Source organism: Trifolium pratense, linkage group LG5 (genome assembly GCF_020283565.1).
Source record: "Trifolium pratense cultivar HEN17-A07 linkage group LG5, ARS_RC_1.1, whole genome shotgun sequence".
In the NCBI taxonomy this organism is placed as follows: domain Eukaryota; kingdom Viridiplantae; phylum Streptophyta; class Magnoliopsida; order Fabales; family Fabaceae; genus Trifolium; species Trifolium pratense.
The window spans coordinates 4,276,372-4,290,027 of record NC_060063.1 but is presented as its reverse complement, the minus strand read 5'-3'; the positions used below and the strand labels follow the sequence as shown (position 1 = coordinate 4,290,027).

Genomic DNA, 13,656 nt, shown 5'->3' with positions numbered 1-13,656 from the left:
TTTATATTTTTTTTTTAACTTAAATCAATATTAAAACTGATGACACGGTACTTTAAATAAGGTATCGTATCATCAATTTTAATACCCTCTATGTTACGTCATGGAACTCAAATAATAAAAAAAATTAAGATACAGAACATTAGCCTATGATACTCTCTTAAATACTCTTATTGGAGATGCTCTCAAAAGAAAAGAAGAAATTTGAAAACCGAATAATATAACGGCCCGTTTGGTGCGCAGGATATGATAGAGATAATATATGATAAGAAGCTGGATAAGGATAGGATATGATAGTGACATGATAACCACTATCCTATCATCTGTTTGGTGCACATGGGATAAGAAAGCGGATAACATTATTTTATTTTTATATTTGTATTTAGTCCACACTTGATATTGATACAGTAAAATATATATTTAAATAATAAAATTATCTTACAAAACAAATGCATATTTTTTATAAGAAAAATTATTTTCATATTTTAAATTGGTATTATAAAAATTTAGTCAAAAAACAATTGGCTGTGTAAAAATAAGTAATGAAATATATATTTTTTTGAACAAATAAGTAATAAAATAATTTCATATAATTGTTTTGAACAAATAAGTAATTAAATAATTTCTTATAATTATAAAAAAATAAAAAAAAACACAAACTTTACCTTGGAAAAAAACAAACAAACTTTTCAGTTACTTTGCAAAATCAGGCAAAAAAAAATAAAAATTGAAGTCACTGTATTGTTGTATTGCCTTCCCTTTTCAATCACCACCATAGTAGTAATCTTCATGGGACAAAACGATTAGGAATATGAATACAATTGTTGATTGCAATTGCAACAATCGTAGTTGGAACAAAGAGGGATATTTGTAGTTACGTCAAAATAAAATAAAAAACCAGAGATTGTATAAGTACGATATGCACAGAATCAACCGTATAGAAATTAGGAATAACAAAGAGTTTGTGTTATAGGTTGGTAACCCAACTTAAAATAAGGATTAAAATAACAAAGAGCCAATAGGATAGGATTAAAAATAGGTTAAGTTTATCCTTTTCTATTGGTGCACCAAACAAAAAATTTAAACAGATTAATTCTATACTATCCTGTCTCTCTATCCAGCGCACCAAACAGACCCTAATAGTCTATCCAACTTTTAGAAATAAAGTATTGTCAAACAAAAATAACTATTACTCTCTCCCGTCTTATATATAAGAGAAAATCTACTTTTAAATGCATTGAAAATCTAATATATTACTCTAGTCAGGAGTAGAAATAGGGTTTCTTGACACTGTCGGAACTGTTTCGTGATCATACGACTTAGGAGAAACATCAAACAACAACAACCTCATTAGAACAAAAACAATAATGACTTCGATTCTTCTCAGAAACATCTCATCCCACGCACGCCGTATTCATCTCTCTCATTATTCCTTAAAATCTTCATCACCTTCACTTCTCTCTTTCTTCAAACCCACTTTGTTTTTCTCTTCTCGTAGTGATTCACCACCACCTCCTATTTCACATACCCATGAGAACAACAAGAATCAAGAACCACCAGATATAGAAGTAATAAGCAACGAAGGTAAAACTACTACAAATTCCTCTCAGTTAATCGGTTTTTTGTTTCTTTTTATTTTTGTGTTCACCACCTGTTTGATATAATGTTTCTGTGAACTTGAACCCATAATTTGGTTTTCAAAAACACCATTTTGAACTTTCACTACTCCTCCTCCTCCTTATATCATAGTCAAATATACTCTCTTCATTCATAAATATAAGCACGGTCTGTAGGTAGTTAATGTATCTATTTTATGGATTGTACTTTGTGATATTAACCAAAACATCGGGCTCAAGGGGTTAATGAGCTCCCCTATGAAAAATTATTCAGGAGAGCCCGATTTCAATTCCTTGTGGCAACAATTCTTGGCCAGACATTACTTACTTCGCGGCCGAACTCTGGAGTACCGTAGCCCCATTTCCCTAGGAACCAGAGGGTTGATACCAAAATACATAAAGTACTTTCTGGTATTATTAGGGTTTATTTGGAAAAGTAGCAATAAATGCATTATATCTAGGGACAACATTTTTGCCGTGCTTATATTTAGGGACAGGTAGTACATTGAATTGTTCTTTTTGGGTTTTACAAAGTTGGTGTCAAGTTTAGATTTTTATTTTCTGTATTCATGTTCAAGAGTTGAAGAGGCCTAATTTTGTATAATGTGTAAGGGTTGTGATTAGTTGCAGCAAATAAATTGACGGTAGTATGGCTAAATGTATCTTCTGCAAATTGATTTAATAAGACAATAGCAAGTTACATGTATTATACAATCAATCCATTTGATGGAATTGAAAAGATAACTTGTACATAAGGTCTAGAGTTGGAAAGGAGAGAGAATTTCAGGCAGGAGAGAGTGTATAGTTTCCACAATTTCTTTCATGCCTTTCACAAATCACATCATTCATCCTTTCTCGTTATAATACCAATTTTATGATAGCAATATCCCCTTAATTATTGGATCAAGTTGCACATGTCTTTTTTATTAAATCGGTTTGACGACAACAATGTGATAACTTGGCTTTTTTGCTATTGTTATCGAAATATAATGCTTCTGTGAATTTCACAACATGACTTGGTTTCCCATGCAATGTTTTTAAAAACCTATTTCAAATATTCCAATATATTGAATAAGCTTTTTCGGGTTTTTTAAAGTTGGTGTCATGTTTTGATCTTTATTGTATGTTAGCGGCCAACACTCGGTGGGATTTAGTCCCACATCGGATAGATAGGATTCTCGAGAAGAGTTTATAAAGAGGAGGCAATCCTCACCTTACAAGCCGGTTTTGTAAGGATGAGTTAGGCCTCGATATTCGTGACATGGTATCAGAGCCTATTAGGTATATCGTTGGGCTTCCGACATCGTTCACGCTTCAGGCCCATTGGGTCGGGCTGAAGCGTGAGGGGGTGTGTTAGCGGCCAACACTCAGTGGGATTTAGTCCCACATCGGATAGATAGGATTCTTGAGAAGAGTTTATAAAGAGGAGGCAATCCTCACCTTACAAGCCGGTTTTGTAAGGATAAGTTAGACCTCGATATTCGTGACATTGTTTGGTATAATGCTTATATGAATTTCATAATATGACTTTGTTTTTCAAGCAGTGTTTTAGACACCCAATTTCGAGTGTTCAAATATACTGAATCAGTTTATTTTGAATTTAAGTTTTAATTTTGATTTTTATGTTCATGTTTCATGAAGAGTTGAAGAGGCGTGTTGCGAGGCTTCAAGAAGGCGAGGAGGAAGCAATACCAGCAGTGTTTGAGGCAGTGTTGCAGAGGTATTTGGTAGGGAAGCCTATAGATGCTGACCAAGATTTGATAAGGGAAATACTAGGTAAAGGGACAGAGTCGAAAGACTCCGACGAGGAAGATGAGCTAGACTCTGACGAGGAAGATGAGCTTGGTTCTGACTCTGATTTGGAGCGAATGAGTGACTCTGATTTGGAGGGAATGAGTGACTCTGATTTTGAAGAGGAAGAAGATTTTAAGTTTGATGCTAAACCAAAGGAGTAGAGCCAATGAAGAAAAGCCTAACATGAAGTGATGAACTATTGAACTTGCAATTGCCAATTGCAGTTGTAGCATAGAGAGTTTTTACTTTTTAACAATGTGATCATGCATTCATGCTATATTGTGTCTGTTTTATGCTTATAGGTATATCATATATTATTACAAGTGCTAATTGGTTTATGTTTAGCAATGATGTTATTCATAGTACAAAAAAGTTTGATTTTATATAAAAAATTGTTTGCGTTTAGATTCAGTTTTCTTAAAGATTTTATTCATTCACTGTTATAAGAATTTATACAAAATCTTATATCAGTGATATCCTTCACATACACTAATCATCCTTCACATTTTTGTGGTAATGCATTGCAAAATCTTTCAATGCAACCTCAAAAGTTATGGTCCCAATTTTGGAAAGAAAAATGCAAAACATTAGATAGGTCCAATCATACACTAAATATTGGACGAATAACTTTAGACAGGTCCAATTATACTTGCCTCTAGTGCCACCATTCACCAATTGCTAACATTTTATTGGCCATTTTCGAATCTTGAATGTGAAAAGCACCCTTTACAATTGCAATCAATATTCCTTGATAGCAAAATGCCTAAAATTAAAGAAAGATGAATATGTTCCATTATACCAAAAATTTCACATTGCACGAGAATTGAAGCTAATAATAGTTTATAAATAACATTCACACTCCTCTAACCGGCGAGAGTACGAGATGCATCTTATAAAGCATAAAACCAAAAGGGTTTACACACAAGATCCAAAGCAAACGATACCATTGATGCGCTATATAGGAACCTAAACCACATGTTCTAAATGCTTTCTTAGGAAAGATTTCCATGCAAATGTCCACCAGCCCTTTAATAGTATTGCAAGTATTTCATCTTCAATTGCAGCATTCATCATTCATGTTGACTAATCCGAGTTTTTGAGAGCTTAGACGTCAGCGGGGAAGAACTCCGAGATAATTTCATCTGCTCCTCCTCTCTTGCCCTCTTTATGGTATCTAGTTGAAATGGTTGCTGGCCCTAGTTCAAGCTCTAAGTAAAGCATTCACGCACATCATATATCATATATAAGTATAATGGAAAATTCATCCCAAATTCAAGGTCCCAACAATGGCAAGGACAAATTGATTGAGTTCCTTTGTAGTTGTTGCTTGCTCTGTGTGTGTTGTCCATTATGTTGTTTCATCATGCCATCATGTCGAATAGGTCATCAAGCGCTGCGGCGTGCCTGGAGGTGGTCTTGTTATGGAAGAAAAACTAAGGTGTTTGCTGATTATTCTTCATTTTCTGATAGTGATTCAGATATCACTTAAGGTAAGGTCTAATGTATGTTTTTATGTTCCATTTACTATTATATTTTATATGTTTTTATTTCGATTCCGAAATTTTACTATATAAATAGTTACTTATTTCTCATATTTTAAATAAACAGATAAAAAGTGTACGAGTTGAAGAAAGGAGCGAAAATGGACTTAAAGGAGCAAGAATAGACAAAATGGGCCACACAAGTGCAGCCAAGCCACACAAGTGCAGCCCAAGCCACGTGCAGCCAAGCCCACAAGGAAAAACAAATGCTGCCCGCCAGCAAGGAGCAAATGGCGCTCACCAGCTAGCACCAAGTGGCGGTCGCCACTTTCTTCATCCTGGCCATCCAATTTGATTCAAATCGTGTGGCGTTCGCCACACGTGCAATTAGTCCCACATCGGCCAGTTCTTGTGTTTTCCTCCTTGTATTTTAGTATAAATAGGCTAGTTCTCTTCACTCAAAAACATAACACTTGACTTGGAGAATTGAGAATTAGGCTTAGTACCACAAGGTTCTCTTCTCTAAAGTTGAGAGTTTAGTATTATTTTATTCTCCGTTGAGAATTTAATAAGTTTTTTTTATTTTCTGCCGTTACGCTGTCGGAATCCGTACTCGAGATTTCTTTTATATTTCAGGTTCTTATTTTATTTTATGGTCTTATTTATTTCTTGTCTTTATTTTATTGCTTTTATTTTATGCTTTTAATTTTTGTTTTTATTTTTATTATGTCTATTTATTTATTTGCTTATTTTATTTTTATGTCTTTATTTTTAGTTATGTCTAGCTAAATTTAGCGTTGCTAGGATGTGTAGTTAGTAGCTAATAGGGGTTCGGTAGTTAATTCGTGCTTAATAGTTTTCAACCACCAGTTTTAAATAATTACGTTTTCAAATAATTCTTCACGAGAGTGAGGATTGTTTTAAAGGCAATAAACCAACATTGACGAGAGTTGAGGTTTAGGGCCGGATAGTTAAAACTGACCGTTAGTTCTAAAGTCCGCGAGAGCTATTTAGGATTGATGAGTTTTATATTGGTTTTCAAAGGTACTTATATAGGTAAGTGAGCGCGTGAGAGCTGAGCATTTATTTTATCTAAGTATAACGCTAGTCAAGATTTGCGAGAGCTGAGATTAGTGTTTTTAAATCAAATATAATTCTTGAAAATTGGCGACTGTTTTATTTTCTTAAGCAGTTTTTAATTAAACGTTGATTATGATTCGTCACGAGAGTGGGAATTAATTAAAGTAAAAATCAATAGAGCGAGAGCGTGAGATTTCTACTAGATAGTAAAAACTAAACATTAACTCTAATTCGCAACGAGAGTTGGGATTAGAGTTAATTAAATTATATTGCTTTTCAAAGAGTATTTTATTAGCGGGTGTGAGGACGAGAGTTAAGCACCACCTTTATAATTTATAATACTAGTCAAGATTTGCGAGAGCTGAGATTGGTATTTTTAAATCAATATAGTTTCGAAAATTTAACAGTTTGTCTAGCACGAATTAAGCATTGAACCCTCTGAAGCAACTAATAGCACGTCCTAGCAATATTTTATTTACATATAAAAAAATTTTAAAAAAATATATTTTTATTTCTCTTATTTTAATTATTCAATTAATCAAAATCCTTTAAATCATTAGCCTTAGATTTACAAAGCAACACTAGATAACGGTAGGTCGACTATTGGTCCTTTGGGTTCGATATCTTTTAAAACTACACGACACGACTGTATACTTGCAGTCACGTTGTCACACGATTAATTACTTCCTGAAATAATTTTTCCTTCAAGAGCACGTTTTCCCAATCTCGTAATAATAAATCTTGTTCCATTGCATAATCCTAATTTTTTATTCAAATTCCTTAATAGCATAATTGGAACTCCAACTTTAAGTTTCAACTTGTGATTTGAAAGTCCAGACGTAGAAATCGTGTTCAAAAATTCGGGAGTATGAACATCATCCACTGTTTGACCGTCTAGATTTTGTGTGAGTGGAGTATCATAACTCAAATATGTTTTTTCTTCACCAGGAAATTAAATCCAACATATAATTATTTATTGTGTCGACTATTGAATTTTTAGGAGCTATAACTCTATTTTGGAAATACATTATATCGTTCATGTTTTGTAAAAGTTGGGGATATGTGCTTTCAACGATAGAAGCAAAAGGATAACTTGAATTTGGAATCAATAAATCTGATGGAATGTCAAGTTCTAAATCATCATCGTTGTCATCTCCAATTTCTCTATCGCCAACACCCAAAACCCATTTAGAAAACAATCTTCTTTGTTCAACGTCTGCACTCGAAGCACCACCGAGAAGCCTCATGTTTTTACTCAATGTTAAAAGTTCACAAAAATTCCAAAGAACTGAAGAATTAATAGTAGCATGAACAACTTTTGTCCTTGTACCTTTGGGTATTAATGGTTGAATTTGTCTAAAATCTCCGTCAAAAACAACTTTTCCACTGAAGAGAATGTGTTTATTTTTTTCATCAACAGACTTGAGAATATCTTTTAAAGTTCGATCAAAAGCTTTGAAACAGTGTTTGTGCATCATTGGTGCTTCATCCCATATAATGAGCTTTGTTTTTTGTATTAATAGCGCCAAAAGGCTTTTAGGAACTATGATACATGTTGAAAACTCGTCAACATTTAGAGGAATACAAAACCTTGAATGTGTTGTTCTACCGCCAGGTATAAGCAATGCAGCGATCCCACTTGAGGCAACTGTTAAAACTATCTCACCTTTTGAGCGTAATGCGGCTGACATAGCCCTCCAGATAAATGTCTTCCATGTACCGCCATAACCATAACGAAAAAACACACCAAATTTGTTTTCGTTAACTCTTGTTATGATTGTGTCATATACTTTACGTTGCTCTGAAGTCATAGTTGACATCAATCTAACATGTTCCTCAGCTAATGATTGTCTGTTATAATTCAATTCATCGTGTATTAAACTATTTTGTATATCAGGAACTAATGATGTGTCTGCTCTAGGCTTTGGAGGATAATCTTTTAAACTCTTCCCACAACTACGTAACATCATCTCAATATCTAGTGCATATTGTATCAATTGATCATCGATTAATATTAAATCTGCAATGTTAAAATCAAAGTAATGAATGTGATTAGTGACATGACTATGGTTGTATTTGGTTGTATTGCAAAAAAAAATTGATTTAGCAGAATTGAGTTTGATAATAACTTTCCAAATCACACGTGATAATAACTTTCCAAATCTCACATGATAATTATTCTCTAAATTTATGACCCGGTAGAAAAAAAATCATTAATTAGGAAAGACATAAAAATATTTCGTGATAATATAGTCAACAATAATTTCGATATGATATACTTTTAAAATTGATGGTGCTTATCAATTAGTGCACATAATTTTAATCTCAATTGGTATACTTGCCATAGTGGTTGGAAATATTGCTTTGCACTGAAGGGTTGCGGGTTCGAATCCTAGTCAAGACAAAATTGTATTATTTTTTAATAAAAATTGCAAGATAAAATGGAGGGAAAACAGAGAAAACAAATTAGGGTTTAGGGTTTGCTTGTGTATACAAGCTTATAATATAAAAGATTATTGGATATGCTCTCAAAAGATAAGAAGAAATTTGAAAATCGAATAATATAATAGTCTATCCAATTTTTAGAAATAAAGTATTGTCAAACAAAAATAACTATTACTTTCTCCCGTCTTATATATAAGAGAAAATCTACTTTTAAATGCATTGAAAATCTAATATATTTAGTCTAGTCAAGAGTAGAAATAGGGTTTCTTGACACTGTCGGAACTGTTTCGTGATCATACGACGTAGGAGAAACATCAAACAACAACAACCTCATTAGAACAAAAACAATTATTCCTTAAAATCTTCATCACCTTCACTTCTCTCTTTCTTCAAACCCACTTCATTTTTCTCTTCTCGTGGTGATTCACCACCACCTCCTATTTCACATACCCATGAGAACAACAAGAATCAACAACCACCAGATATAGAAGTAATAAGCAACGAAGGTAAAACTACTACAAATTCCTCTCAGTTAATCGGTTTTTTGTTTCTTTTTATTTTTGTGTTCACCACCTGTTTGATATAATGTTTCTGTGAACTTGAACCCATAATTTGGTTTTCAAAAACACCTCCTCCTCCTCCTCCTCCTCCTCCTTATATCATAGTCAAATATACTGTCTTCATTCATAAATATATGCACTGTCTGTAGGTAGTTAATGTATATCTATTTTATGTATCGTACTTTGTGATATTAACCAAAACATCGGGCTCAAGGGGTTAATGAGCTCCCCTATGAAAAATTATTCAGGAGAGCCCGATTTCAATTCCTTGAGGGAACAATTCTTGGCCAGACATTACTTACTTCGCGGCCGAACTCTGGATTACTGTAGCCTCATTTCCCTAGGAACCAGAGGGTTGATACCAAAATACATAAAGTACTTTGTGATATTATTAGGGTTTATTTGGAAAAGTAGCAATAAATGCATTAGTAATTTGAAAAATTACTTATATCTAGGGACAACATTTTTGCCGTGCTTATATTTAGGGACAGAGGTAGTACATTGAATTGTTCTTTTTGGGTTTTACAAAGTTGGTGTCAAGTTTAGATTTTTATTTTCTGTATTCATGTTCAAGAGTTGAAGAGGCCTAATTTTGTATAATGTGTAAGGGTTGTGATTAGTTGCAGCAAATAAATTGACGGTAGTATGACTAAATGTATCTTCTGCAAATTGATTTAATAAGACAATAGCAAGTTACATGTATTATACAATCAATCCATTTGATGGAATTGAAAAGGTAACTTGTACATAAGGTCTAGAGTTGGAAAGGAGGGAGAATTTCAGGCAGGAGAGAGTGTATAGTTTCCACAATTTCTTTCATGCCTTTCACAAATCACATCATTCATCCTTTCTCGTTATAGTACCAATTTTATGATAGCAATATCCCCTTAATTATTGGATCAAGTTGCACATGTCTTTTTTATTAAATCGGTTTGACGACTCCAATGTGATAACTTGGCTTTTCTGCTATTGTTATCGAAATATAATGCTTCTGTGAATTTCACAACATGACTTGGTTTCCCATGCAATGTTTTTAAAAACCTATTTCAAATATTCCAATATATTGAATAAGCTTTTTCGGGTTTTTTTAAAGTTGGTGTCATGTTTTGATCTTTATTGTATTCATGTTGAAGAGTTGAAGAGGCCTAATTTGGTATATTATGACTTGGTTTTTCAAGCAGTGTTTTAGACACCCAATTTCGAGTGTTCAAATATACTGAATCAGCTTATTTTGAGTTTAAGTTTTAGTTTTGATTTTTATGTTCATGTTTCATGAAGAGTTGAAGAGGCGTGTTGCGAGGCTTCAAGAAGGCGAGGAGGAAGCAATACCAGCAGTGTTTGAGGCAGTGTTGCAGAGGTATTTGGTAGGGAAGCCTATAGATGCTGACCAAGATTTGATGAGGGAAATACTAGGTAAAGGGACAGAGTCGAAAGACTCCGACGAGGAAGATGAGCTAGACTCTGACGAGGAAGATGAGCTTGGTTCTGACTCTGATTTGGAGCGAATGAGTGACTCTGATTTGGAGGGAATGAGTGACTCTGATTTTGAAGAGGAAGAAGATTTTAAGTTTGATGCTAAACCAAAGGAGTAGAGCCAATGAAGAAAAGCCTAACATGAAGTGATGAACTATTGAACTTGCAATTGCCAATTGCAGTTGTAGCATAGAGAGTTTTTACTTTTTAACAATGTGATCATGCATTCATGCTATATTGTGTCTGTTTTATGCTTATAGGTATATCATATATTATTACAAGTGCTAATTGGTTTATGTTTAGCAATGATGTTATTCATAGTACAAAAAAGTTTGATTTTATATAAAAAATTGTTTGCGTTTAGATTCAGTTTTCTTAAAGATTTTATTCCTTCACTGATATAAGAAATTATACAAAATCTTATATAGTGATATCCTTCACATACACTAATCATCCTTCACATTTTTGTGGTAATGCATTGCAAAATCTTTCAATGCAACCTCAAAAGTTATGGTCCCAATTTTGGAAAGAAAAATGCAAAACATTAGATACATCATACATTTAATATTGGACGAATAACTTTAGACAGGTCCAATTACACCAATTGCTAACATTTTATTGGCCATCATTCACCAATTGCTAACATTTTATTGGCCATTTTCGAATCTTGAATGTGAAAAGCACCCTTTACAATTGCAATCAATATTCCTTGATAGCAAAATGCCTAAAATTAAAGAAAGATGAATATGTTCCATTATACCAAAAATTTCACATTGCACGAGAATTGAAGCTAATAATAGTTTATAAATAACATTCACATTCCTCTAACCGGCGAGAGTACGAGATGCATCTTATAAAGCATAAAACCAAAAGGGTTTACACACAAGATCCAAAGCAAACGATACCATTGATGCGCTATATAGGAACCTAAACCACATGTTCTAAATGCTTTCTTAGGAAAGATTTCCATGCAAATGTCCACCAGCCCTTTAATAGTATTGCAAGTATTTCATCTTCAATTGCAGCATTCATCATTCATGTTGACTAATCCGAGTTTTTGAGAGCTTAGACGTCAGCGGGGAAGAACTCCGAGATAATTTCATCTGCTCCTCCTCTCTTGCCCTCTTTATGGTATCTAGTTGAAATGGTTGCTGGCCCTAGTTCAAGCTCTAAGTAAAGCATTCACGCACATCATATATCATATATAAATATAATGGAAAATTCATCCCAAATTCAAGGTCCCAACAATGGCAAGGACAAATTGATTGAGTTCCTTTGTAGTTGTTGCTTGCTCTGTGTGTGTTGTCCATTATGTTGTTTCATCATGCCATCATGTCGAATAGGTCATCAAGCGCTGCGGCGTGCCTGGAGGTGGTCTTGTTATGGAAGAAAAACTAAGGTGTTTGCTGATTATTCTTCATTTTCTGATAGTGATTCAGATATCACTTAAGGTAAGGTCTAATGTATGTTTTTATGTTCCATTTACTATTATATTTTATATGTTTTTATTTCGATTCCGAAATTTTACTATATAAATAGTTACTTATTTCTCATATTTTAAATAAACAGATAAAAAGTGTACGAGTTGAAGAAAGGAGCGAAAATGGACTAAAAAGGAGCAAGAATAGACAAAATGGGCCACACAAGTGCAGCCAAGCCACACAAGTGCAGCCCAAGCCACGTGCAGCCAAGCCCACAAGGAAAAACAAATGCTGCCCGCCAGCAAGGAGCAAATGGCGCTCACCAGCTAGCACCAAGTGGCGGTCGCCACTTTCTTCATCCTGGCCATCCAATTTGATTCAAATCGTGTGGCGTTCGCCACACGTGCAATTAGTCCCACATCGGCCAGTTCTTGTGTTTTCCTCCTTGTATTTTAGTATAAATAGGCTAGTTCTCTTCACTCAAAAACATAACACTTGACTTGGAGAATTGAGAACTAGGCTTAGTACCACAAGGTTCTCTTCTCTAAAGTTGAGAGTTTAGTATTATTTTATTCTCCGTTGAGAATTTAATAAGTTTTTTTTATTTTCTGCCGTTACGCTGTCGGAATCCGTACTCGAGATTTCTTTTATATTTCAGGTTCTTATTTTATTTTATGGTCTTATTTATTTCTTGTCTTTATTTTATTGCTTTTATTTTATGCTTTTAATTTTTGTTTTTATTTTTATTATGTCTATTTATTTATTTGCTTATTTTATTTTTATGTCTTTATTTTTAGTTATGTCTAGCTAAATTTAGCGTTGCTAGGATGTGTAGTTAGTAGCTAATAGGGGTTCGGTAGTTAATTCGTGCTTAATAGTTTTCAACCACCAGTTTTAAATAATTACGTTTTCAAATAATTCTTCACGAGAGTGAGGATTGTTTTAAAGGCAATAAACCAACATTGACGAGAGTTGAGGTTTAGGGCCGGATAGTTAAAACTGACCGTTAGTTCTAAAGTCCGCGAGAGCTATTTAGGATTGATGAGTTTTATATTGGTTTTCAAAGGTACTTATATAGGTAAGTGAGCGCGTGAGAGCTGAGCATTTATTTTATCTAAGTATAACGCTAGTCAAGATTTGCGAGAGCTGAGATTAGTGTTTTTAAATCAAATATAATTCTTGAAAATTGGCGACTGTTTTATTTTCTTAAGCAGTTTTTAATTAAACGTTGATTATGATTCGTCACGAGAGTGGGAATTAATTAAAGTAAAAATCAATAGAGCGAGAGCGTGAGATTTCTACTAGATAGTAAAAACTAAACATTAACTCTAATTCGCAACGAGAGTTGGGATTAGAGTTAATTAAATTATATTGCTTTTCAAAGAGTATTTTATTAGCGGGTGTGAGGACGAGAGTTAAGCACCACCTTTATAATTTATAATACTAGTCAAGATTTGCGAGAGCTGAGATTGGTATTTTTAAATCAATATAGTTTCGAAAATTTAACAGTTTGTCTAGCACGAATTAAGCATTGAACCCTCTGAAGCAACTAATAGCACGTCCTAGCAATATTTTATTTACATATAAAAAAAATTTAAAAAAATATATTTTTATTTCTCTTATTTTAATTATTCAATTAATCAAAATCCTTTAAATCATTAGCCTTAGATTTACAAAGCAACACTAGATAACGGTAGGTCGACTATTGGTCCTTTGGGTTCGATATCTTTTAAAACTACACGACACGACTGTATACTTGCAGTCACGTTGTCACACGATTAATTACTTC

At 33.6% G+C, this 13,656-nt stretch overlaps 1 protein-coding gene across 2 annotated transcripts; it reads left to right on the top strand.

Annotated features, from left to right (window-relative positions):
- The first annotated feature begins 1,271 nt into the window (after positions 1 to 1,271).
- Positions 1,272 to 10,809, top strand: LOC123887379 (mitotic apparatus protein p62-like). 2 transcript variants are annotated; one of them, XM_045936703.1, is made up of 3 exons: positions 1,272 to 1,435; positions 8,774 to 8,919; positions 10,252 to 10,809. In XM_045936703.1, exons 1-3 carry the CDS (start codon positions 1,365 to 1,367, stop codon positions 10,563 to 10,565), a joined length of 531 nt encoding a protein of 176 aa, XP_045792659.1. In that variant the 5' UTR covers positions 1,272 to 1,364; the 3' UTR covers positions 10,566 to 10,809. The 2 variants fall into 2 exon arrangements, with proteins under 2 accessions (XP_045792659.1, XP_045792660.1); XM_045936704.1 differs by lacking the exons at positions 8,774 to 8,919; positions 10,252 to 10,809 and adding an exon at positions 3,255 to 3,812 and having other exon boundaries at positions 1,272 to 1,581.
- The last annotated feature ends 2,847 nt before the right edge of the window (positions 10,810 to 13,656 follow it).